General features: G+C 47.7%; 1 protein-coding gene across 1 annotated transcript; it reads left to right on the top strand.

Annotated features, from left to right (window-relative positions):
* Positions 1-129: 129 nt before the first annotated feature.
* Positions 130-27,139, top strand: SLC30A3 (solute carrier family 30 member 3). Its single transcript, XM_073557867.1, has 9 exons — positions 130-136; positions 405-474; positions 8,805-9,010; positions 9,084-9,230; positions 17,572-17,725; positions 18,263-18,473; positions 21,473-21,578; positions 22,925-23,059; positions 23,302-27,139. Exons 1-9 carry the CDS (start codon positions 130-132, stop codon positions 23,445-23,447), a joined length of 1,182 nt encoding a protein of 393 aa, XP_073413968.1. The 3' UTR covers positions 23,448-27,139.
* Positions 27,140-27,152: the final 13 nt, after the last annotated feature.

Here is a 27,152-nt window from a genome sequence, read left to right as displayed (position 1 = left end):
AACACCGCATACATGGGAGATGTGCCGAACACCCCATACATGGGAGATGTGCCGAACACCCCGTACATGGGAGATGTGCCAAACACCCCATAAATGGGAGATGTGCCAAAAACCCGATATGGGGGGACCATGTTGAGTAACGTGCTGGAATGAACGGAACTAGCTGGGAGCCCATAGCCCCAGCTCACAGAGGCAAACATCAAACCAGTAATTGACATGATCCATCTGCTTTTATCTTTTCTCCTACCACTATTGTATTTGCATATCTGACCATTGTATATGTATAACCATTGTGTATATACTGTATTGTCTAGTGTGCCTTTAATTCGATTAAATATATAATTTAACCTTGGGCTGCTCTTTTATCTCAATCCACGAATCCTCATGTCCATTTCTCTGTTTAGCTTTCCATGCTACCGGGGCTGGTTTCTGGCCCGATATAATCGAACCAGGCTTATCTCTAACGAGGAACGGGTGACAGTCCTACCGGGCTGGCAGCGCTCTGTCTCACTGGTGCTAGTGAAAGGGGTCTGTCAGGGTGGTGAGCGAGTGTGGTGCCACGTCAGTGACTGCGTGGGCCACATCCTCTTTCTCCCCATGCCTGTGTGGACAGGGTTGTCTGTGTAAAACTGTGCCAAACAGAACTTATGTGTCCCCAGGGGGTGCTGAACGTCACGTTGGTGAAAGTGAGGAGACCGCACCACGTGATCCCTCTGACGAAATAGTGATGTAAGGCGGGTGGCGAGGTGCGGGTTCATGACACCCTGTACATGGGAGATATACCGAAAACCCCACACATAGGAGTTATAATCCTATACGCCCCACATATAGGCATTACAGTGGGTATGGAAAGTATTCAGACCCCTTTACATTTTCACTCTTTGTTTCATTGCAGCCATTTGGTAAATTCATAAAAGTTCATTTTTCCTCATTACTGTGCACTCTGCACCCCATCTTGCCTGAAAAATAGAAATGTAGAAATTTTTGCAAATTTATTAAAAAAGAAAAACTGAAATCTCACATGGTCATAAGTCTTCAGCCCCTTTGCTCATTATTGAGTAGAAGCTCCTTTTGAGCTAGTACAGCCATGAGTCTTCTTGGGAATGATGCCACAAGTTTTTCACCCCTGGATTTGGGGATCCTCGGCCATTCTTCCTTGCAGATCCTCTCCAGTCCCGTCAGGTTGGATGGTGAACGTTGGTGGACAGCCATTTTCAGGTCTCTCCAGAGATGCTCCATTGGGTTTAGGTCAGGGCTCTGGCTTGGCCAGTCAAGAATGGGCACAGAGTTGTTCTGAAGCCACTCCTTTGTTATTTTAGCTGTGTGCTTAGGGTCATTGTCTTGTTGAAAGGTGAACCTTCAGCCAAGTCTGAGGTCCAGAGCCCTCTGGAAGAGGTTATAATCCAGGATATCTCTGTACTTGGCCGCATTCATGTTTCCATCAATTGCAACCAGTTGTCCTGTCCCATAGCATGATGCTGCCACCACCATGCTTCACTGTTGGGATTGTATTGGGCAGGTGATGAGCAGTGCCTGGTTTTCTCCACACATACCGCTTAGAATTATTACCAAAAAGTTCTATCTTCGTCTCATCAGACTAGAGAATCTTATTTCTCATAGTCTGGGAGTCCTTCATGTGTTTTTTAGCAAACTCTCTGCAGGCTTTCATATGTCTGGCACTGAGGAGAGGCTTCTGTCAGGCCACTCTGCCATAAAGGTCCGACTGGTGGAGGGTTGCAGTGATAGATGACTTTGTGGAACTTTCTCCCATCTCCCTACTGCATCTGTGGAGCTCAGCCACAGTGATCTTGGGGTTCTTCTTTACCTCTCTCACCAAGGCTCTTCTCCCACGATTGCTCAGTTTGGCTGGACAGCCAGGTCTAGGAAGACTTCTGGTGGTCCCAAACTTTTTCCATTTGAGGATTATGGAGGTCACTGTGCTCTTAGGAACCTTGAGTGCTGCAGGAATTCTTTTGTAAGCTTGGCCAGATCTGTGCCTTGCCACAATTCTGTCTCTGAGCTCCTTGGCCAGGTCCTTTGGCCTCATGATCCTCATTTGGTGTGACATGCACTGTGAGCTGTGAGGTCTTATATAGACAGGTGTGCGCCTTTACAAATCAAGTCCTATCAGTGTAATTACACACAGCTGGACTCCAATAAAGGAGTAGAACCATCTCAAGGAGGATCACAAGGAAATGGACAGCATGTGACTTACATGAGTGTCTGAGCAAAGGGGCTGAATACTTATGACCATGTGAGATTTTGTTTTTTCTATTTTAATAAATTTTCAAAAAATTATACATTTCTGTATTTTTCAGTCAAGATGGGGCGCAGAGTGTACACTAATGAGAAAAAAATGAACTTTTCTGAATTTACTAAATGGCTGCAATGAAACAAGGAGTGAAAAATTTAAAGGGGTCTGAATAATCCTATACACACCACATATTGGATAAATAATCCAACAAGCCCATTGAACACCAAGAGTTTAATCCGCTCTGCATCCTTTATATCTACAAACTGAACTCACCACACATGTGAAATCCTTACAGACGTCACCCAGTATATACGTCACAGGATCCACCACCCCCCACACACACCCGCGACACAGATATACATACATGGTGAAAGTCCAGAGTGACCCCATATAATAATAGTGCGGAGTGACCCCATATAACGGGAGATCGGCATGACCCCATATAATAAGAAGAGAGCGGAGTGACCCCATATAATAAGAGGAGAGCGAAGAGACCCCATATACTAAGAGGAGTGTGGAGTGACCCCATATAATAAGAAGAGAGCGGAGTGACCCCTTATAATAACGGGAGATCGGAGTGACCCAATATACTAAGAGGAGTGCGGAGTGACCCCATATAATAAGAGGAGAGCGGAGAGACCCCACATAATAAGTGGAGATTGGAGTGACCCCATATAATAAGAAGAGAGCGGAGTGACTCCTTATAATAACGGGAGATCGGAGTGACCCCATATACTAAGAGGAGATTGGAGTGACCCCATATAGTAAGAGGGGATCAGAGTGACCCCATATAATAAGAGGGGATCAGTGACCCCATATAATAAGAAGAGAGCGGAGTGACCCCATATAGTTAGAGGGGATCAGAGTGACCCCATATAATAAGAGGGGATCAGAGTGACCCCATATAATAAGAGGGGATCAGTGACCCCATATAATAAGAAGAGAGCGGAGTGACCCCATATAGTTAGAGGGGATCAGAGTGACCCCATATAATAAGAGGGGATCAGAGTGACCCCATATAATAAGAGGGGATCCGGGATTGCTCTATAGCGGTAATACCACACATGCCTAAAACTTTTGCACGGATCTGTGATAATATATATATATATATACTGTACATCTTGCACCATACAGCACTCGGCAGCACATTACAGTTCCCGGGAACATGTATAAATAATATGTCCCAGAGTAACACAAGAGCTGACGCTCTGCGCACGCGGTGAGGCGGTGGTCGCTGTTATTCGCGCCCTCGGTGTAGGATCTGGTGTCGCTTGTGTGGAGTTAATTACCCGGTGTGGGGAGCGCAGATAATAGGGTCATTATTAGGGAGCTCAGTAAATCAGTGTGCGGGGTGTGAGGAGGGGGACGACGTGGTCCTGCTGCAGATTAATGAGCCGTCCCTCCTGATATGAGTCCTGAGCACTGAGGCTTCTGATTCTTCCATTGTTCCCCAGGAGCTTGTATGTATCAGAGACTTCACAGATGAGACGGAGCTCGGGGTGGGGGACGCAACATCCGAGTGGCCCCGAACCAGGTGACCCTGTGTACGACTACGGGGCCGCACCCTAATAGTGGGTATAGGGGAACCGCAGCAGGTGACCTTGCAATCTGGTGTGAAGCAGTCATCATGTCGGCCTGGGCCACATGAAAAGATGGAAAAAGTGAACGACTCCATTGGAGAGAATGGAAGGCACCATCTATAAATGTGCTGTGATCTCTATATGTTCTGTAGGACCGGTATCTACCAGTAACAGTGCGATACTGAAAATAATCTCTACTCAAACACCAGCACTGATATTACCGCCACATGGGGACCATATACTGATAGGTACCAGTCCTGCAGAACATATAGAGATCATAGTGCAGTTATAGATGGTGACTTACAGCCGACGATCTTTCTGATGGAGTCGTTCACTTTTCACATCTTTCCATCTGGCCCAGATCAACACAACAACTTCTCCAGGCAGGTCTCGGCTACAACACAGACACATCTGACTTCTCACATTTCCAGCCTTGTCTCCATCTATTCCCACCCTGCACAAACCCCTCATCCTGCTGATACCTCAATAGTGGGCTGCTGCCATATGTGTCCATATTACTGCACCTGCTGTGTGGTACAAAAATGGCTCCTCTTACCGCCCCACATATTAACGCCACCACTGTGCACCCATATAATAATGCCACTACTGTACCCCCCACATAATAATGCTGCCACTGTGCCCCCATATAATAATGCCACTACTGTGCCTTCACATAATAATGCCACTACTGTGCCCCACAAAATAATGCCACTACTGTGCCCCACATAATAATGCCACCACTGTGCCTTCACATAATAATGCCACTACTGTACCCCACATAATGCCACCACTGTGCCCCCACATAATAATGCTACCTCTGTGCTTCACATAATAATGCCACCACTGTGCCCCACATAATAATGCCACCAGTGTGCCCCCACATAATAATGCTACCTCTGTGCTTCACATAATATTGTCACAACTATGCCCCATATAAGTATGCTACCACGTGAGGTGGTGAGTTCGCCTTCCATGGAAGTCTTCAAACAGAGACTGGGAAGACATCTGTCTGGGATGATTTACCCCCCACATAATAATGCCATCACTGTGCTCCAAGATAATAAAGCCACCACTGTGCCCCCACATAATAATGCCACCACTGTGCCCCCACATAATAAAGCCACCACTATGCCCCCAGATAATAAAGCCACCACTGTGCCCCCACATAATAATGCCACCACTGTGACACCACATAATAATGCCACCACTGTGACACCACTGTGCCCCCACATAATAAAGCCATCACTGTGTCCCCACATAATAAAGCCACCACTGTGCCCCCACATAATAATGCCATCACTGTGCCCCCACATAATAAAGCCACCACTGTGCCCCCAGATAATAAAGCCACCACTGTGCCTCCACATAATAAAGCCGCCACTGTGCCCCCACATAATAATGCCACCACTGTGCCCCCACATAATAAAGCCACCACTGTGCCCCCACATAATAATGCCACCACTGTGCCCCTACATAATAATGCCACCACTGTGCCCCCACATAATAATGCCACCACTGTGCCCCCATATAATAAAGCCCCCACTGTGCCCCCACATAATGCCACCACTGTGCCCCCATATAATAATGCCACCACTGTGCCCCTACATAATAATGCCACCACTGTGCCCCCACATAATAATGCCACCACTGTGCCCCCACATAATAATGCCACCACTGTGCCCCCATATAGCAAAGCCACCACTGTGCCCCCACATAATAATGCCACCACTGTGTCCTCATATAATAAAGCCACCACTGTGCCCCCCACATAATAATGCCACCACTGTGACCCCACATAATAATGCCACCACTGTGCCCCCATATAACAAAGCCACCACTGTGCCCCCAAATAATAATGCCACCACTGTGCCCCCACATAATAATGCCACCACTGTGCCCTCATATAATAAAGCCACCACTGTGCCCCCACATAATAAAGCCACCACTATGCCCCCAGATAATAAAGCCACCACTGTGCCCCCACATAATAATGCCACCACTGTGACACCACATAATAATGCCACCACTGTGACACCACTGTGCCCCCACATAATAAAGCCATCACTGTGTCCCCACATAATAAAGCCACCACTGTGCCCCCACATAATAATGCCATCACTGTGCCCCCACATAATAAAGCCACCACTGTGCCCCCAGATAATAAAGCCACCACTGTGCCTCCACATAATAAAGCCGCCACTGTGCCCCCACATAATAATGCCACCACTGTGCCCCCACATAATAAAGCCACCACTGTGCCCCCACATAATAATGCCACCACTGTGCCCCTACATAATAATGCCACCACTGTGCCCCCACATAATAATGCCACCACTGTGCCCCCATATAATAAAGCCACCACTGTGCCCCCACATAATGCCACCACTGTGCCCCCATATAATAATGCCACCACTGTGCCTCTACATAATAATGCCACCACTGTGCCCCCACATAATAATGCCACCACTGTGCCCCCACATAATAATGCCACCACTGTGCCCCCATATAGCAAAGCCACCACTGTGCCCCCACATAATAATGCCACCACTGTGCCCTCATATAATAAAGCCACCACTGTGCCCCCCACATAATAATGCCACCACTGTGACCCCACATAATAATGCCACCACTGTGCCCCCATATAACAAAGCCACCACTGTGCCCCCAAATAATAATGCCACCACTGTGCCCCCATATAATAATGCTACCTCTGTGCCCCCATATGATAAAGCCACAAATGTGCAAGTGTCTGCACAAACGGTTAGAAACTGACTCCATGAGGATGGTCTGAGTGCCCAACGTCCGCAGATGGGAGTTGCGCTCACGGCCCAACACCTTGCGGCCCTCCAAAGAAATTCCACCCCACACCATTACTGACCCACTGCCAAAACGGTCATGCTGAAGGATGTTGCAGGCAGATCGCTCTCCACGGCGTCTCCAGACTCTGTCACGTCTGTCACATGTGCTCAGTGTGAACCTGCTTTCATCTGTGAAGAGCACAGGGCGCCAGTGTTGAATTTGCCAATCCTGGTGTTCTTTGGTAAATGACAAGCGTCCTGCACGGTGTTGGGTTGTGAGCACACAACCCCCATATGTGGACGTCGGGCCCTCAGACCATCCTCATGGAGTCGGTTTCTAACCGTTTGTGCAGACGCAGGTACATTTGTGGCGTGCTGGAGGTCATTTTGCAGAGCTCTGGCAGTACTCCTCCTGTTGCTCCTTGCACAAAGGCGGCGGTCCTGCTGCTGAGTTGTTGCCCTCCTACAACCCCCCCTCCATGTCTCCTGGTAGCGCCTCCAGCCTCTGGACACTACGCTGACAGACACAGCAAACCTTCTTGCCACAGCTTGCATTGATGTTCCATCCTGGATGAGCTGCACTACCTGAGCCACTTGTGTGGGTTGTAGAGTCCATCTCATGCTACCACAAGTGTGAAAGCACAACCAACATTCAAAAGTGACCAAAACATCAGCCAGAAAGCATTGGTACTGGGATGTGGTCTGTGGTCTCCACCTGCAGAACCACTTTATTGAGGGTGTCTTGATAATTGCCAATAATTTCCATGTGTTGTCTATTCCATTTCCACAACAGCCTGTGATATTGATTGTCAATCAGTGTTGCTTCCTAAGTGGAGAGTTTGATTTCACAGAAGTTTAATTTACTTGGAGTTATATTCTGTTAAGTGTTCCCTTTATTTTTTTGAGCAGTGTGTATATATAGATATATATATATATATATATTTATATATACACACAGTACATAGATGTGCGGTATGTTGAAAACACCCCACGAGATGCACCATATAGAATCATAGAATCATAGAATCGTAGAGTTGGAAGGGACCTCCTGGGCCATCTGGTCCAACCCCCTGCTCAAAGCAGGATTCGCTAAATCATCCCAGTCAGATGTCTGTCCAGCCTCTGTTTGAAGACTTCCATTGAAGGAGAACTCACCACTTCTCGTGGCAGCCTGTTCCACTCATTGATCACTCTAACTGTCAAAAAGTTTTTTCTAATATCTAATCTGTGTCTCCTCCCATTCAGTTTCATCCCATTGCTTCTAGTCTTTCCTTGTGCAAATGAGAATAAAGTTGATCCTTCTACAATGTGACAGCCCTTTAGATATTTGTAGACAGCAATTAAGTCTCCTCTCAGTCTTCTCTTTTGCAAACTAAACATTCCCAAATCCTGCAACCTTTCCTCATAAGACAGGGTTTGCAGACCGGTCACCATTCTGGTCGCTCTTTTCTGAACTTGCTCCAGTTTGTTGATGTCTTTTTTAAAATGTGGTGCCCAAAACTGGACACAATATTCCAGATGAGGTATACTGGGAACACCCCACAAGATGAGCCGTATACTGGGAACTTCACCACAAGATCCCCGTATACCAGGAATACCTCAAAAATGTGATATTGTGGGGATGTTCTGATCCAGATTCAGCTCCTCAGTTTCCCATTAATCCAGCAACTTCCAGAAGTGACTTCACTGCTGACCTTGTATCTCCGTTCCCCAGGAGAAGCCATTGTCACACACTAATCAGTGCACACATCACCTCTCAGTGGTAGTAATGTTATGGCTGTCAGTCTAAACCCAGCATCACCCAGACGGATGGTCACAGGTTCCTTCACAATGCCCATCATTGGAAACGTTTCTACCTCATTGTAGTTCACACTAAATCCAGTAATAATAATAATCTTTATACAGCGCTAACATATTCCGCAGCACTTTACAGTTTGCACACATTATCATCACTGTCCCCAACAGGACTCACAATCTAATTTCCCTATCAGTATGTCTTTGAAATGTGGGAGGAACCCAGAGGAAACCCACGCAAACACAGGGAGAACATACAGACTCCTTGCAGATACTGTCCTTGGTGGGATTTGAACCCAGGACTCCAGCTCTGCAAGGCTGCAGTGCTAACCACTGAGCCACCGTGCTGCCCTGCTAGTAACTTGTGCTCTGCCGCAGTCTTTTCACAGGTACGAAGGACCTCTTCCCAGAGTTCCCGTTCCAGAATGGTGGCTCCACCGTGTCCATTGAGCTGGAGCATCCTGTGTCTCAGCACTGCCATGGTCCCTGCTCATCCTCTGACAATCAGTTGAAGCTGCAGGCTCGGAAGAAGTTGTACTTTGCCTGTGTGGTGTGCTTTATCTTCATGATTGGAGAGGTTACAGGTAACTTCAGGACCTTGCGTAGAGTCTGTACATTGTGAATGTGTGCTGCCATGATGCTTCTCTCTGCTTTTAGGTGGATACATTGCTCATAGCCTGGCCATAATGACGGATGCTGCCCATCTACTGACTGACCTGGGTAGTATGTGTGTCAGCCTCTTCTCCCTGTGGATATCCAGCCGACCACCAACCAAGGACATGACGTTTGGCTGGCATCGCTCAGGTAGGAGACCGCCATCTGGACAAGGTCATAGTCTATCATGGAGAGATGACCAAAGACATAGCCATGGTTATCATCTTCACCGCCTCAAGGGCACTTGTGCGAAGAGTTACCATCAACTATAGTGACTCTTTCTCTAGGATTCACCAGTAGATATTGACATTACTGTAACATCCATACAACTACCGGCTGAGGACGAGTGTGTGAATCCAAGCAGATATAACATTCCCCACTGAGATACCTCCAGTCTTGCAAATATTGCACGTAGTGGGTCTAATCTCTGCACAGGGCAATGAGACCAGAGTGAAATCAATGTGCAGCAAGTGTCTAGGACGTTCTCATGACCTCACATAGCAGACTGTACAAACTAGCACCGGCGTGATCTGCACCAATGCAACCTGTAGATCTCCACCTCCTACTGTAGAGTGTCCATGGCCTAGCATCCTACTGTAGAGCGTCCATGGTGTAGCCTCTTACTGTAGAGTGTCCATGGTGTAGCCTCCTACTGTAGAGCGTCCATGGTGTAGCCTCTTACTGTAGAGTGTCCATGGTGTAGCCTCCTACTGTAGAGTGTCAATGGCCTAGCATCCTACTATAGTGTCCATGGTGCAGCCTTTTACTGTTGAGTCAATGGCCTAGCATCCTACTGTAGAGTGTCCATGGCCTGGCATCCTACTGTAGAGTGTCCTTGGTGTAGCCTCCTACTGTAGTGTCCATGGTGTAGCCTCTTACTGTAGAATGTCAATGGTCTAGCATCCTACTGTAGAGCGTCCATGGTCTAGCCTCCTACTGTAGAGTGTCCATGGTGTAGCCTCTTACTGTAGAGTGTCAATGGCCTAGCATCCTACTGTAGAGTGTCCATGGTGCAGCCTTTTACTGTAGAGTGTCAATGGCCTAGCATGCTATTGTAGAGTGTCTATGATGTAGCCTGCTACTGTAGTGTCCATGGCCTATCATCCTACTGTAGAGTGTCCATGCTATAGCTTCCTACTGTAGAGTGTCCATGGCCTACCATCCTACTGTAGAGTGTCCATGGCCTAGCATCCCACTGTAGAGTGTCCACGCTGTAGCCTCCTAATGTAGAGTGTCCATGGCCTAGCATCCTACTGTAGAGTGTCCATTCCATAGCTTCCTACTGTAGAGTGTCCATGGCCTAGCATCCTACTGTAGAGTGTCCATGGCCTAGCATCCCACTGTAGAGTGTCCATGCTGTAGCCTCCTAATGTAGAGTGTCCATGGCCTAGCCTCCTACTGTAGAGTATCCATGGTGCAGCCTTTTATTGTAGAGTGTCAATGGCCTAGCATCCTACTGTAGAGTGTCTATGATGTAGCCTGCTACTGTAGTGTCCATGGCCTAGCATCCTACTGTAGAGTGTCCATAGCCTAGCCTCCTACTGTAGAGTGTCCATGGTGCAGCCTTTTACTGTAGAGTGTCAATGGCCTAGCATCCTACTGTAGAGTGTCTATGATGTAGCCTGCTACTGTGGTGTCCATGGCCTAGCATCCTACTGTAGAGTGTCCATGCTATAGCCTCCTACTGTAGAGTGTCCATGGCCTAGCATCCTACTGTAGAGTGTCCATGGCCTAGCATCCTACTGTAGCGTGTCCATGCTGTAGCCTCCTAATGTAGAGTGTCCATGGCCTAGATCTTACTATAGAGTGTCTATGGCCTAGCATCCTACTGTAGAGTGTCCATGGCCTAGCATCCTACTGTAGAGTGTCCATGGCCTAGCATCCTACTGTAGCGTGTCCATGGCATAGCATCCTTCTGTAGAGTGTCCATGCTGTAGCCTCCTACTGTAGAGTGTCCATGGCCTAGCATCTTACTGTAGAGTGTCTATGACGGAGTCAGCTTCTGCTGAGTCAATTTCTAGAGTGGACCCTCTGGGTCGTGGCACCCACCCACCTAGGGTGAGCTGACCTTGTGAGGAACCACCCCTATACAGGGAGTGTCAGGGGCAAGACCAAGGGGGTGAGTCACTATGACTGCTAGAACCAGATGGCCAGCTCAAGTAAGGCACAAGTGTGAGTGTCAGGCAACAGGGAATGTGCAGGGTACAAGACATACCAAAGCGTGGTCACAGGGTTTCTTCAGTAAAGCGTAGTCTCAGGGTTTAATCAGGAACAAGACATACAGTTGTGGCCAAAAGTATTGACACCCCTGCAATTCTGTCAGATAATACTCAGTTTCTTCCTGAAAATGATTGCAAACACAAATTCTTTGGTATTATTATCTTCATTTAATTTGTCTTAAATGAAAAAACACAAAAGAGAATGAAGCAAAAAGCAAAACATTGATCATTTCACACAAAACTCCAAAAATGGGCCATACAAAAGTATTGGCACCCTCAGCCAAATACTTGGTTGCACAACCTTTAGCCAAAATAACTGCGACCAACCGCTTCCGGTAACCATCAATAAGTTTCTTACAATGCTCTGCTGGAATTTTAGACCATTCTTCTTTGGCAAACTGCTCCAGGTCCATTGTCCTGTTGGAAGACCCATGACCTCTGAGGGAGACCCAGCTTTCTCACACTGGGCCCTACATTATGCTGCAAAATTTGTTGGTAGTCTTCAAACTTCATGCACACGGTCAAGCAGTCCAGTGCCAGAGGCAGCAAAGCAACCCCAAAACATCAGGGAACCTCCACCATGTTTGACTGTAGGGACCGTTTTTTTGTCTTTGAATGCCTCTTTTTTTCTCCTGTAAACTCTATGTTGATGCCTTTGCCCAAAAAGCTCTACTTTTGTCTCATCTGACCAGAGAACATTCTTCCAAAACGTTTTAGGCTTTTTCAGGTAAGTTTTGGCAAACTCCTGCCTGGCTTTTTTATGTCTCGGAGTAAGAAGTGGGGTCTTCCTGGGTCTCCTACCATACAGTCCCTTTTCATTCAGATGCCGACGGATAGTACGGGTTGACACTGTTGTACCCTCGGACTGCAGGGCAGCTTGAACTTGTTTGGATGTTAGTCGAGGTTCTTTATCCAACATCCGCACAATCTTGCGTTGAAATCTCTTGTCAATTTTTCTTTTCCGTCCACATCTAGGGAGGTTAGCCACAGTGCCATGGGCTTTACACTTCTTGATGACACTGCGCACGGTAGACACAGGAACATTCAGGTCTTTGGAGATGGACTTGTAGCCTTGAGATTGCTCATGCTTCCTCACAATTTGGTTTCTCAAGTCCTCAGACAGTTCTTTGGTCTTCTTTCTTTTCTCCATGCTCAATGTGGTACACACAAGGACACAGGACAGAGATTGAGTCAACTTTAATCCCTGTCAACTGGCTGCAAGTGTGATTTAGTTATTGCCAACACCTGTTAGGTGCCACAGGTAAGTTACAGGTGCTGTTAATTACACAAATTAGAGAAGCATCACATGATTTTTCGAACAGTGCCAATACTTTTGTCCACCCTCTTTTTTATGTTTGGTGTGGAATTATATCCAATTTGGCTTTAGGACAATTCTTTTTGTGTTTTTTCATTTAAGACAAATTAAATGAAGATAATACCAAAGAATTTGTGTTTGCAGTCATTTTCAGGAAGAAACTGAGTATTATCTGACAGAATTGAAGGGGTGTCAATACTTTTGGCCACAACTGTTACAAGGACAAAGTGATATATAACAAGGCGCGTGCGAGGGCACACCAAGGTCCAAGGCAAGATACGTGCTAGGTGGCACGCCACGGTTCCGGCAAGAGCTAGATGGCATCGGACTCCGGACTTCTGGCAATGATTGACATGCTCCGGACATCAGGCCGCAGTCATCAGGCTCCGAACCTCTGGCAGCGATCGGCAGGCTCCTGGCATCCGGCAGGCAAGCCAGGGTTCAGGCAAGGAGGCACGCCAGACTTCAAGACATGGTGCGTGTTAGAAGACACGCCAAGGTCCAAGGCAGAGTGCGTGTTTGGGGGCACACCAGGGTCCAAGGCAGAGTGCAAGGCAGGGTGCGTGCTAGGGGGCACACCAGGGTCCAAGGCAGGGTGCAAGGCTATGTGCGTGCAAGGGGGCACACCAGGGTCCAAGGCAGGGTGCGTGCAAAGAGACACACCAGGGTTCAGGCTAGGGCCTGTGTGTGCAAGAGGGCACGCCAGGGTACAGGCTAGGGCCTGTGCTGGCTAAAGGGCACGCCAGGGTACAGGCTAGGGCCTGTGCGTTCTAGGAGGCAAGTCAGGGTTCATGGCAGGACCTGCGCGTGCTGTTGAGAAGCACGGGGAGGTATGCCAAGGAGCAGGCTAGGGCCTGCGCATTCCAAGAGGGCACGTAAAGCACAGTGTAGAGACAGCGTGAGTGCAAGGAAGCACAGAGAGCAAGGCTGGGGCACTGGCTAGCTGGTCGGGCTGAGGCTCAGACAGGCGGGCAAGACAGAGGCGAGCACGGCTGAGGCACAACAGGCGTACACAGCTAAGCCACTGGCCAATAAGCACGGCTGAGGCACAAACAGGTGGGCGAGGGAAGGCCAGGAGCGTGCAAAGGGCACGCGGAGAAGCAAGGCAAAGGAAAGCACAGAACAAGGAGCGGAATATAGGCTGAAGCACAGAGCCAGATACAAGAAAGAGAAGCGGAGCATATGCTAGAGCCCAGAGCCGGGTCAGAGACATAGAGCAAAGTACAGACAGGTAGCGGAGCGTATGCCAGAGCACAGAGCCGGGTATATGGGAAAGCACAGAGTATAAGACAAGACTTGTGCTAAAGGAGCACGGGAAGGCAGAATACAAAGATAAGGCTTAAAGCAGAGTACATGGCCAAGGTGCATACAGACAGCACGGCGAGGCACAGTACGGAAACAGGCTTGTGCAAGAGAGCACGATAGGACAGAGTGTAGGAGAGAAGCAGAGCTTATGCTAAAGGAGCACAATAAGACAGAGTATAGAGAAAGCACACAAGGCAAGGCACAGGACACGAGGCAAGATACAGGACACGAGACAAGGTACAGGACACCAGACAAGGTACAGGACACGAGGCATGGCACAGGACACCAGACAAGGCACAGGACACGAGGCAAGGCACAGGACACGAGGCACGGCACAGGACACGAGGCACGGCACAGGACACGAGGCAAGGCACAGGACACGAGGCACGGCACAGGACACCAGACAAGGTACAGGACACCAGACAAGGTACAGGACACGAGGCACGGCACAGGACACCAGACAAGGTACAGGACACGAGGCACGGCACAGGACACCAGACAAGGCACAGGACACGAGGCAAGGCACAGGACACGAGGCACGGCACAGGACACCAGACAAGGTACAGGACACCAGACAAGGCACAGGACACCAGACGAAGTACAGGACAAGGACAAACACAGGACACCAGATGAAGTACAAGCACAGAGTGTTAGGAATCTGGGTCATTCTATGCTTATGCAGCAACCCAGATTCTCACATTTGTCTCCAGAGGCTAAGTTCTTTTTCCCTGCTTCTGAGCATGCTCACGGGACTAGCTCTCATTGGAGTTCAGGAGTCAGGTGCTCAGGTCCTGCTCCTGATTTGATTGGTTATGCTCGGGGCTCTGGAGATTTCCGGCAGGTCCCGTACGCTATAACAAGTGCGCATGGTCGCTATGCCATGCGCTAGTATTTTCCATACTTGCTGCTGTGTGCTTGGTGATGGATGCTTGGACTGGTGAATGACTTATTAAGAAACCCCTTCCCTCTGATAATACGATTGTGTGAGTGATTGGGATACCGCCAGTGTGCGCGCTAGCGCCAGCGCGCTCAAGCTCCACCTTTTACAGCAGCCAGCGTCTTGCATTGCGCCTGCTAATTGTGCTTGCAGCCGCTTTGGGCGTCCGCAGTTGCGACGCCGTGCACACGTCCAGTCACGGTAAGTCCATTTGGTGGTAGTGACTTCTCTAACTACCCCAATCTCTGGCTACCGCACGTGTGCCGCTGATTATCTGTGCAGTATATACAGACTCAGCGTTTTTGTGTTTGTGTTCTTGTGTGCAGCTCTGTGAGTCTTTTAACAGAGTTTGCTTTTGTGCACCAGGTGCAGTTCTTCCCTGTGCACATTACCGTCCTGATGCTCTGCCTTTTCAGCAGCGGTTATTACATCTGCCGCACGGTGGACCCCGGGCGGCGAACACGCTTTATTTATATTTTTTTAAGCGTGTTCTGCTGCTGTAACACAGAGCTTGTGAGAATCACGACAGGGCACAGTGCAGGGGCACAGAATACAGGGAGCGACCGAGCAGCAGGGAAGCAACACGATACTCAGGCCCCGACCATAGGAAGGGGCGGTCTGATATAGGGCATTAGCACCTGAACTTCTGGGTCAGGACCATGGGGGAACTTCCGGGTCAGGTCCTCCAGAACCATAGAGCGGATCGCTGGGTCAGGTCCTCCTGGACCATAGAGAGGATCACATAGTCGGGTACTCCAGGACCATAGAGAGGATCACATGGTTGAGTCCTCCAGGACCATAGAGAGGATTGCTGGATTCGGTCCTCCAGGACCATAGAGAGGACTGCAGCAGGCAGAGCAGAGACGGGCGCGCACACAGCAACGGCATGCAGCCATGAGGTAAAGCACACATGCACACAGCAACGGCATGCAGCCATGGTGAAGTACACGTGCACACTAGCGATGGCGCACAGCCATGAGATGAAGCACATGTGCGAACAAGCCATGGCGTATAGCCATGAGGTAAAGCACGAGTGTGCACCAGCAATGGCAGGCAGCCATGAGATGAGGTGCACGTGCACACTGCTCCAGGGGTCATGCAGCATAACAGACATGACGGGTTTAACAGTGTGGTGCGCGTGCACACTGCTCCAGGGGTCATGCAGCATAATAGACATGACAGGCATAACAGTGAGGTGCGCGTACACACTGCTCCAGGGGTCATGCAGCATAACAGACATGACAGGCATGACAGTGTCCATGGCCTAGCATCCTACTGTAGAGTGTCCATGCTTTAGCCTCCTAATGTAGTGTCCATGGCCTAATATCTTACTGTAGACTGTCCATGCTGTAGCCTCCTACTGTAGGCTGTCCATGCTATAGCCTCCTACTGTAGAGTGTCCATGGCCTAGCATCTTACTGTAGAGTGTCCATGTTGCAGCCTCCTACTGTAGACTGCCCATGCTGTAGCCTCCTACTGTAAAGTGTCCATGGCCTGGAATCTTACTGTAGAGTGTCCATGGCCTAGCATCCTACTGTAGTGTGTCCATGCTGTAGCCTCCTATTGTAGATTATCCATGCTGTAGCCTCCTACTGTAGAGTGTCCAAGGCCTAGCATCTTACTGTAGAGTGTCTATTGCCTAGCATCTTACTGTAGAGTGTCCAAGGCCTAGCATCTTACTATAGAGTGTCCATGGCCTAGCATTCTACTGTAGAGTGTCCATGGCCTAGCATCTTACTGTAAAGTGTCTATGGCCTAGCGTCCTACTGTAGAGTGTCCATGGCCTAGCATCCTACTTTAGAGTGCCCATGCTGCAGCCTCCTACTGTAGAGTGTCCATGCTGTAGCCTCCTACTGTAGAGTGTCCATGGCCTGGAATCTTACTGTAGAGTGTCCATGGCCTAGCATCCTACTGTAGAGTGTCCATGGCCTAGCATCTTACTATAGAGTGTCTATGGCCTAGCATCCTACTGTAGAGTGTCCATGGCCTAGACTGCTACTGTAGAGTGTCCATGTTCTAGCATCCTACTGTAGAGTGTCCATGGCCTAGCATCTTACTGTAGTGTGTCCATGGCCTAGCATCTTACTATAGAGTGTCTATGGCCTTGCATCCTACTGTAGAGTGTCCATGGCCTAGACTCCTACTGTAGAGTGTCCATGTTCTAGCATCCTACTGTAGAGTGTCCATGGAGCAGCTCTTCTGTATTATGGTTGACACCAGGCTTTACTTAATGTCATGTGAACATGGAGTAAAATGCAACTCTCAGGTCAGTGAGATTTCAACCATGGATGCTGCATTTCTTGTGAGGATTTGCTCCGTATAATGACTCTAGTTCTTCCACAATAGTCATCATTTCATACCAAAGACTAGTTTCACTTCTTTTTGTTTTTTTTTTTACTCTTGAAATCACTAAGTGACCACTAGGCATGGTCCATCTTGTCACTTGCACCATCTTTTAGCTGTATCAACCATTACCACCTATAGGCTGAAGCCTGGAGAGCCTACAGACACATCCACACGGGGACCACGGCTTCACCCACATAAGTAGGAACAGAATCCAGATATGTTACATGTCCCGAGATGTAAAATGTCCTTATTTCAGTCTTTGTCAGAGTGGTGATCGTTAGGGAACGCAATGCCATAGATGTATCAGCACCCTCGGTTTTTATCACTCCTGGTGTGTGTTATCACGTGATGTCATCATATGATTTCTAGAAATCCTCGGGGCATTGGCTTCTGTCTTCTCGATCTGGATCGTGACTGGGATTCTTCTGTACCTCGCCACCGCACGAATTATCAATAATGACTATGATATTGATGGACACGTCATGCTCATTACTTCTGGCTGCGCTGTTGTTGTCAACATCATGTGAGTATCATATACACCGTGCATCATGTAACTGTAGAGCTTTACCCCATGAGTCCACATTTGGCCATGATGAAGCCTCCAGAGCACATCCCCTCTTCTCTGCCACCTTTGAGCTGACATTTCCTCATGGTTGATAGGCCTATGGTGTTCTTCTAATTGTAAAATGTCTGAGATTGTATACGGCTGCCAGGACTAGTTCACCCCTGGCAGCTGGATTACATGTTCTTTTCTCAGATTTCGGCTTGTGAAGTCTAGGTGACTTAATTTTTGGGAAATTTATGAGTCATCGTTACCTTAGCCCTGGTAATTGCCCATTGTATATGTTCACAAGAAGATCCTAGTCCATCGCCATGGATTCGCCATCATCTGTTTGAACTTTAGATTATTTGATGTGTATCATCAATGCTCCCCACTCAAGATGGCAAAATTTATCATCTATTATATGTGAGGATAAAGGTCTGATGGTGACGAGAATGTAGCAGGATTAGGGTCATTCCATAATAATGATACCTGATGTGTTTTGTACTTATTTCCCAGTATGGCCTACATCCTCCACCAGTCTACCACCTTCCATGGCCACAGCCATGGCTCCGGATATGAGAAGATAGGAGACAGTCAAAGCAGTGGGCTGTCTCTGCACTTGGGTCAACATGGAAACACAAGTGTCCGAGCAGCGTTCATTCATGTGATTGGAGATCTTCTGCAGAGCATTGGAGTCATGGTGGCGGCCATCATTATTTACTTCAAAGTGAGTGGAATAAGTGAGGGTGGACTGTGCTACAATGGGCCTCAGAAGCATAGACAAAAATGAGGGAATAAATGAACTGCTGAAAAAAACTGAGCAGAGAGGAAAGGAGAGAGAGGGAAAGGGAGATGAAGAGGGAGTAACAGAGCAGAGGTGACGCAAAGAGGAGGCATGGGGATAATCAGGAGATGGAATGGAGATGGGGACAAGGAGCAAGGAGAAAAGGGAACAGAGAACTAAGATGTAGAGTGAGTAACAGAGCAGCGGTGACCCAAAGAGGAGGCATGGGGGTAATCAGAAGGAGATGGGGACAAGGAGAAAAGGGAACAGAAAACGGTAGATGAAGGAGTAACAGAGCAGAGGTCACCCAAGGAGGAAGCATGGGGGTAATCAGAAGGAGATGAGGACAAGGAGCAAGGAGAAAACGGAAGATGAAGGAGTAACAGAGCAGAGGTCACCCAAGGAGGAGGCATGGGGATAATCAGAAGGAGATGGGGACAAATAACAAGGAGAAAAGGAAGCAGAAAACGGAAGATGAAGGAGTAACAGAGCAGAGGTCACCCAAAGAGGAGGCATGGGGGTAATCAGAAGGAGATGGGGACAAGGAGCAAGGAGAAAAGAGAAAAGAGAACAGAAAACGGAAGATGAAGGAGTAACAGAGCAGCGGTGACCCAAAGAGGAGGCATGGGGGTAATCAGAAGGAGATGGGGACAAGGAGAAAAGGGAACAGAAAACGGTAGATGAAGGAGTAACAGAGCAGAGGTCACCCAAGGAGGAAGCATGGGGGTAATCAGAAGGAGATGAGGACAAGGAGCAAGAAGAAAACGGAAGATGAAGGAGTAACAGAGCAGAGGTCACCCAAGGAGGAGGCATGGGGATAATCAGAAGGAGATGGGGACAAGGAACAAGGAGAAAAGGAAGCAGAAAACGGAAGATGAAGGAGTAACAGAGCAGAGGTCACCCAAAGAGGAGGCATGGGGGTAATCAGAAGGAGATGAGGACAAGGAGCAAGGAGAAAACGGAAGATGAAGGAGTAACAGAGCAGAGGTCACCCAAGGAGGAGGCATGGGGGTAATCAGAAGGAGATGGGGACAAGGAGAAAAGGGAACAGAAAACAGAAGATGAAGGAGTAACAGAGCAGAGGTCACCCAAGGAGGAAGCATGGGGGTAATCAGAAGGAGATGGGGACAAGGAGCAAGGGGCAAAGGGAACAGAAAACGGAAGATGAAGGAGTAACAGAGCAGAGGTCACCCAAGGAGGAAGCATGGAGGTAATCAGAAGGAGATGGGGACAAGGAGCAAGGAGACAAGGGAAGAGAAAACAGAAGATGAAGGAGTAACAGAGCAGAGGTCACCCAAGGAGGAAGCATGGGGGAAATCAGAAGGAGATGGGGACAAGGAGCAAGGAGAAAAGGGAACAGAAAATGGAAGATGAAGGAGTAACAGAGCAGAGGTCACCCAAGGAGGAAGCATGGGGGTAATCAGAAGGAGATGGGGACAAGGAGCAAGGAGCAAAGGGAACAGAAAACGGAAGCTGAAGGAGTAACAGAGCAGCGGTGACCCAAAGAGGAGGCATGGGGGTAATCAGAAGGAGATGGGGACAAGGAGCAAGGAGAAAAGGGAACAGAAAACGGAAGATGAAGGAGTAACAGAGCAGAGGTCACCCAAGGAGGAAGTATGGGGGTAATCAGAAGGAGATGGGGACAAGGAGCAAGGAGCAAAGGGAACAGAAAACGGAAGATGAAGGAGTAACAGAGCAGAGGTCACCCAAGGAGGAAGTATGGGGGTAATCAGAAGGAGATGGGGACAAGGAGCAAGGATAAAAGGGAACAGAAAACGGAAGATGAAGGAGTAACAGAGCAGAGGTCACCCAAGGAGGACGTATGCTGGTAATCAGAAGGAGATGGGGACAAGGAGCAAGGAGAAAAGGGAACAGAAAACGGAAGATGAAGGAGTAACAGAGCAGATGTCACCCAAGGAGGAGGCATGGGGGTAATCAGAAGGAGATGGGGACAAGGAGCAAAGGGAACAGAAAACGGAAGATGAAGGAGTAACAGAGCAGCGGTGACCCAAAGAGGAGGCATGGGGGTAATCAGAAGGAGATGGGGACAAGGAGCAAGGAGAAAAGGGAACAGAAAACGGAAGATGAAGGAGTAACAGAGCAGATGTCACCCAATGGAGGAGACATGGGGGTAATCAGGAGGAGATGGGGACAAGGAGCAAGGAGCAAAGGGAACAGAAAACGGAAGATGAAGGAGTAACAGAGCAGCGGTGACCCAAAGAGGAGGCATGGGGGTAATCAGAAGGAGATGGGGACAAGGAGCAAGGAGAAAAGGGAACAGAAAACGGAAGATGAAGGAGTAACAGAGCAGAGGTCACCCAAGGAGGAAGTATGGGGGTAATCAGAAGGAGATGGGGACAAGGAGCAAGGAGAAAAGGGAACAGAAAACGGAAGATGAAGGAGTAACAGAGCAGAGGTCACCCAAGGAGGAAGTATGGAGGTAATCAGAAGGAGATGGGGACAAGGAGCAAGGAGAAAAGGGAACAGAAAACGGAAGATGAAGGAGTAACAGAGCAGAGGTCACCCAAGGAGGAAGCATGGAGGTAATCAGAAGGAGATGGGGACAAGGAGCAAGGACAAAAGGGAACAGAAAAGAAAAACAACGAAGGAAGGAGTAGCAGAGCAGAGATGACACAAGGAGTGATGGGGATATTTGGGAGATGGAATGGAAACAAGAACAAGGAGCAAGGGAGGTGATTAGGGGTTGAAGCATAAAGTGGTGTACGGAGAGAGGAAAATAATGGGATAGAGATGGGTATTAAGGAAGGAGAGTGGTAATAGACCAAATAGGGAATGTAAGAAGAAATACGTGAAATAAATAAATGTGCCAGTAATGGTAATAACCAGCAGGAGAGGGAGCAGGGTTAATCTTTATCTTTCTGGCCTATTACCAGTCTTGTTCCAGGGCTCATGGTGGAGCTGTATTTATTTTCTCATTGCAGCCCCAGTACAAGATTGCGGATCCCCTCTGTACCTTTCTCTTCTCCATCTTTGTACTGGCAACAACGGTCACCATTTTACGTGATGTGTTTTGGGTCCTGATGGAAGGTAAGCCCGATAATGGGGCAGCTGGTGGAGAAAAGCAAAAAACTGGTCATGGGAAAAACAAGCAAAATCTTGTGTTTCTGAGGGGGAGGAAGATAAAAGATAGAGATAGTTATTGAGTTTACGAGACCATATTCCATGTTTAGTCAAAGCCAGAATCTGGAGACATTGAAAAAATGTAGGCAGCTCCGCTGGTTCTTACATGAAGACACCAGCTGATGCCACTGACTTACTGCACCCATGTAGATGGGCAGTATAAGTGCACCAGGAAAAAGATCTCCAGGTCAGTGTTCCAATATTATAACCGAGGTGTCCAATCTGGGCGAGATCCTCCAACACCAAAACTATAAGAAGAAAGTGCCAGCCTTCTACTCTGGATGATAAAGGACATGGAGACCTTTGTACAGGCTGGCACTGTTTATTGGGCACGTGAAGATAATGAAAATAGTCCACTGTACTCCAAGGGTCCTCTGCTCAACACTGGGCGTTAGGTAGAGAGGGCCAAGTATTATCCAGGTTGGTGCTAGAGTCTATCTGAAGACTCTGCCTGTTGCCGTGCCGGAAATTTTTGGACATCTAAGGTGACCAGGTGCAATGCTCTTTCTTCATAGATTGTATTGGGGGATATTGTTATGGGAGATGACTTGGTTGACAAGACCTAATAGATCGCAACCCTGCATGGTATCTGACATTTTTTCAAGCGTTTTTCACTAGTTTTGTCAGTGGCCAGCTTTGGAGCTTGGATCCATGGTAATAATGGTGGGTGTCAGGTTTCATTTTTATGTATATGAAGGACCTCCTGATGTTTCATAATTAGTGAGTTATTAGTGAATTAGAAAAATTGTCCACCATCAATGATAAGACAAGTAGATCAGGTTTTATGACCTAATGTCGATCCCACAATATTGGATAGAAGGACGGGACCTCAGAGGGATGTTCACGTCTGATTACATCCAAAGCTTCCCCACTTATTTCAAAAGTGAAGTTCTTCTCTCCCAGCCGTGTGGTCACTATACATTCTCTCATGTCGTCGGGAATGGACTGATAACGGTCACTGTTCTGCAGTAACATGGCAAACTAACACAATGGGGAACAGGAGGCATTATCATCTGATGGGCTCTTCTGTCCTGGTTTTCAAGGACAGAAGAGCCCATCAGGAAAAGGAATGGTGCCACTCCATTTTCACGGCTTATCTTTGTGTTATGTGCATTAATCCACTCTTGATTATCCCTCTATAATCAGGTGACTATGGTGACTCCAAGACATTCAGGTCTCCTCATCGTTAAAATTACTGATGTCTCTTCACTCAGTTATTTTCAGGTGACCTTTGTCTTTGTCTCTGGTACCAGGTAGACCCCGCAGCATTGCACATGGCACTGTGAAGGAAGTCCTTATATCTGTTCAGGGGGTCCGGTCTGTGCACAGTCTACGACTTTGGGCTCTGACATTAAATCAGAACGCGGTGTCTGTGCATTTGGCGATTGGTAAGATCAACCTGCATCTTTCAAGAATTTACTGTCATCTAAGCGTAGACCCTATGTTGGGAGAAATCTGAAATAGCCCACCATGACTGTTATTGCATTGCCACGTTCACTTTTGGAGGACTGTGTCTTTGCATCTAACCATTATGTGCAATACCAGTAATATTGTGATGAGATGAGAACAATTCCACAATTATCCTTCCTGATGAGTAGTTCTTGTCTTTATTCTCCATTTCCACTTGCAGATGAGACACGTGAGGCCGACATTGTCCTCCAGGAGGCCAGAGAACTTCTTCAGACCAAATTTGAGTTTTTTATCAGCACAATCCAAGTGGAGAGATATGTAGAAGACATGGCCGTGTGCCCGCAGTGCCAGGACCCAATCGGATGACCAAATGCCTTCTCTAAACCTCCTCATCCATCAGAGTGGAACCAGATACTGGAAGGTGCTGAACATTGGTCACAAAAACATGGGCTTCCATTGTTCATTCATTCACAGATGTCCTTCCTCCTACTGCGAATTGCATTAAGGGAATATTCCCTCTAGTAAATGTAGAAACCAAGACAAATATAGAGAATGCAAAGACTGTCTAAGAACCCAGCAAAACTCTGAGAGGCGCAAACTTCGAGACCTCATAGATCAATTCTGCAATGTATACAATGTCTAAGATAATGTAGACATTACCAGAGAGGCTCTGCCATCTAGGGCAGAACACAATGTTCACACACTTATTTTAGTTTCTCCTCATTTCTGCCTACTTTTTAGTTTTTGCTCAGTAGGCAATTTTTAACCAAGTTCTTCAGTAATCTGAAAGCAAAGCTGTCCCGTTTTTCCTTTGCCACACATCACCACGTTCCACATCATCCCATCTACCTCATATGAGAAGTCAGTGAGTTCGAGCTGATTTTCTGGGAACGTTAGCCACCAGAAGGCATAAGGTACTCTATTTCCATCCCTAATGCTAAGCCTTCCCACGGTGGCAGATTTCATAGAAAGACTTTTAATCTATACAAGTTTCTGGAGCTTGGGAGTAAAATGGAGAACTTGGAGGGAACCCAAACTCCACGAAGGTGCTTCTCTTGGTTATCTTGACTACACAACCCAAAAGCACTAAGCAGTTTTGACACCACCCTCTTGGTATCTCTTTCTACATGGTGCCTCTGCTGTGTTCAGCTAGTAAGGCGCATGATTCAGACATTGAACAGAACAAACCATTTTCCCAGTTACCCTTCATTTTTTCCCCTCTTCAGTGCGGGAGTCTGTAAAATCCTCTCTCCAAGTGCCATCACTCTCAGTGACTGGATTGGGGTAGCTCCATTTTCCACCCATCTGTCTCCCATGCTATGGCTGTGAATCAAGTCCAGTTGTCCACCTCTGGTTCCACTTCTGGTTCCACCTCCCACTTCACCTATGCAGCGTTCTGCCAACATTCCAAAGTGAAGCGTGATGTCCCATCACCGCTGTGACGCCATATAATGTGAGCTCCCTCCTTGGTCAGATATTGTGCAATCTATTGTGTCATGTGACGTGAGAGCTTTATTGTGATGTCTGTAGTATGTGTACGTGTGTGGGCCTGACTGCCGGCTGTGATGTGACCTCTGCTGGCCGAGTGTCACCCTGTGGTAACTGGACTACAGAATTATGCCAAATGTAAGATTCAGAAACAGAAGCCAAGGCTGAGTACAAGTAAAGGATGTGAGGCAGGTGGCATGGAAGACTGTAATACTTCTCCAAACTTTATGATTGTGCCTCATAATTTTGGGGGCAGATTAGAACATGTCGGGCTCCAAATCCCTCAGTCTTCTGAAGATTTGAGCACACCTTTGACGTTGGCCTCTTCAAGAAGACTCTGGTCTTTGCTGGCCATAAATTTACAGCACGAGGAAGGTGTGAATGAGTCTCAGGGTTTGTATTGCTCAGATGGCAGATAGGAGCAAACCTAAGCTCCAAGGCTGAGTTCACGTAGGACAATTTTGCTACTCTCATCCCCTGGGAATGGACTTCTAAAAATGTCCTGCTCCTCTTAGTCCTTAGCACCTCATGGTGGGTGGTGATTTGGGTTTTAGGTTGAGGATTTGCAGTGAGGAACTTCGGGTCATACCTATCTGACTGATGACGATGCCCGAACCATATGCTGATGGCTTCCTTGCCTTTCTTTTCACATTTTTGATGGTTCGAGTGTTTGTTGACCCTTCATGTAATACGGAGGTCGCTGATAGGATTCTTAAAAAGATGTCCCACTTCTGTAGTCTGGGTTGATCACTGCCCGTTATTTATGTAATCTGAAATAATTGACCAGTGTGAACTGTTGATCCTAAATATTGGTCTGGCCTAAAAATAACGCCATCGCTGCCCACTCGATGAGGGGGAACAGATGCTTCCATTCTGGTAGGCAGTAAGGTCATCTCCACACCGGCAGCGCCTCCATGTTGTGATGAAAGATTGTGTTTACAGAGCAAGGGTCTCTCCGAGTGTGAGCGAAATCCACACCCCATCGACCGACTGACACCCCAGAGGGCGGCAGAAATTTGTGGGGTCAGCAGCCAAAAATACCGACTAGTTTAAGTCCTGACCTGCTCGGGGAACTCTCAGCACCAGCGGGTCTCGTCAGGAACGCATGCCGGCTACATTTACACATCATCGGTTTACGTTTTTCATCCATCAGAAATGGGCTGACGGTATACTCTGTCTGAATTATTTTTTTTCCATTCACATTTTGCAACCGATCAGTTAAAACCACATGAAAAGGAGATGGAAAATTGACATCTTCCATATTGATTCCATGCTTGACAAATCCCTATACACCTGAATGGCCAAGTCTGATCCGTGAAAACCGACTGAGAATAGGACGAGCTGTGAGTTTATCGTCCGAGGAGAAATGTCCACCACAAAGACATTCCCAAGATCGTCCCCGCGGGTCCTAGATTTACTGTCCGGCATAGAACAGATCTGATCATTCCGGATTCAGACCACAATCGGCCTTTTTAGGCCCAAGATTTTAGAATCGGACGGTTGTCACAATGTGCTGAGGCAGACTAACAGTAGAACTGATGGGAAGTGATTTGCAGGACCCGGTCGAGCGGTCACGTCGGTAATCTGTGATCTCTGGACAACAGCCCCAAGAATCGCTTCTCACCAGCCGCCATCTTCATCTCCTCTTACGATTAGCTGGCCTGGTACGACGTCATCTTCAGGGCGCTAAGCCAGGCCGGCTAATCAAAGGAAGACCCTGGGATGCCGGAAGGTGAGCGGTTCTCAGCGGCCATAGATTATTCTCATCGGGTCCTGTAAACTGATTCACACAAACTCCAACTAACCTGCCCGATATCGCTACGCGCGTAATAGTCCGAACACAACATATCAAACATTTATCTCACACAACCAGCGCTGAATGGCGGCACACTTTTTTAATTTTAAAGACAGAATAGACTTTTTTATTGCTGCAAACTCCCCCAACCTCCCATCCAAAAAATAATAGAAAAAAAACATTAAAAAGCCAACAAAATACTGTACGTACCCCGAAGATAATATCAAGATGTGTTCCATGCACAATAAACAGCTCCTGAGACGGAAAAATAACAATGTTATGGTGCAAGAAAAGGGCAAAAAGAGACTTCATTTATTTTTCTACAACGTTCTGATTTTTTTTCACCACTTGAATATAAAGTAAATCTTTCTGTCTCGTGTCCCCGTAATCGTGCGGACCTGGAGAATCTCGTTACCGGGTGATTGTTACTGCAGAATGAAGATAACCCCAAAAACAAGGAAGAATTGGGTTTTTTCTTTTTTCACACTTGGTTAAACGAATGGCGTCAATGAAAACTACGTCCCGTCCCACCAAGAACGAGCCGTCATATGACTCCGCGGTGGTAAAATATGAGAGAGTATTGTTAGAAGAAGAGGAGATAAAAAAAGAACAAAAATGCTCCGTCTGTAAAGGGTTAAACCGGCTAATGCAATCCCAACGTAGAAGAGCGATTTTCCTCCACATTGCAAAAACAACACATAAACAGACGTAATAGCGCTCGTGCGTATCAGTGCTAAAATGGTTCGGTCTCACCATTACTCATGGACACAGACGCCCCAGCGTATTCT

This window comes from Dendrobates tinctorius, unplaced genomic scaffold, assembly GCF_039654945.1.
Source record: "Dendrobates tinctorius isolate UK_male_01 unplaced genomic scaffold, ASM3965494v1 ptg000251l, whole genome shotgun sequence".
NCBI classification, from domain to species: domain Eukaryota; kingdom Metazoa; phylum Chordata; class Amphibia; order Anura; family Dendrobatidae; genus Dendrobates; species Dendrobates tinctorius.
This window is presented reverse-complemented; position numbering and strand designations above follow the sequence as displayed.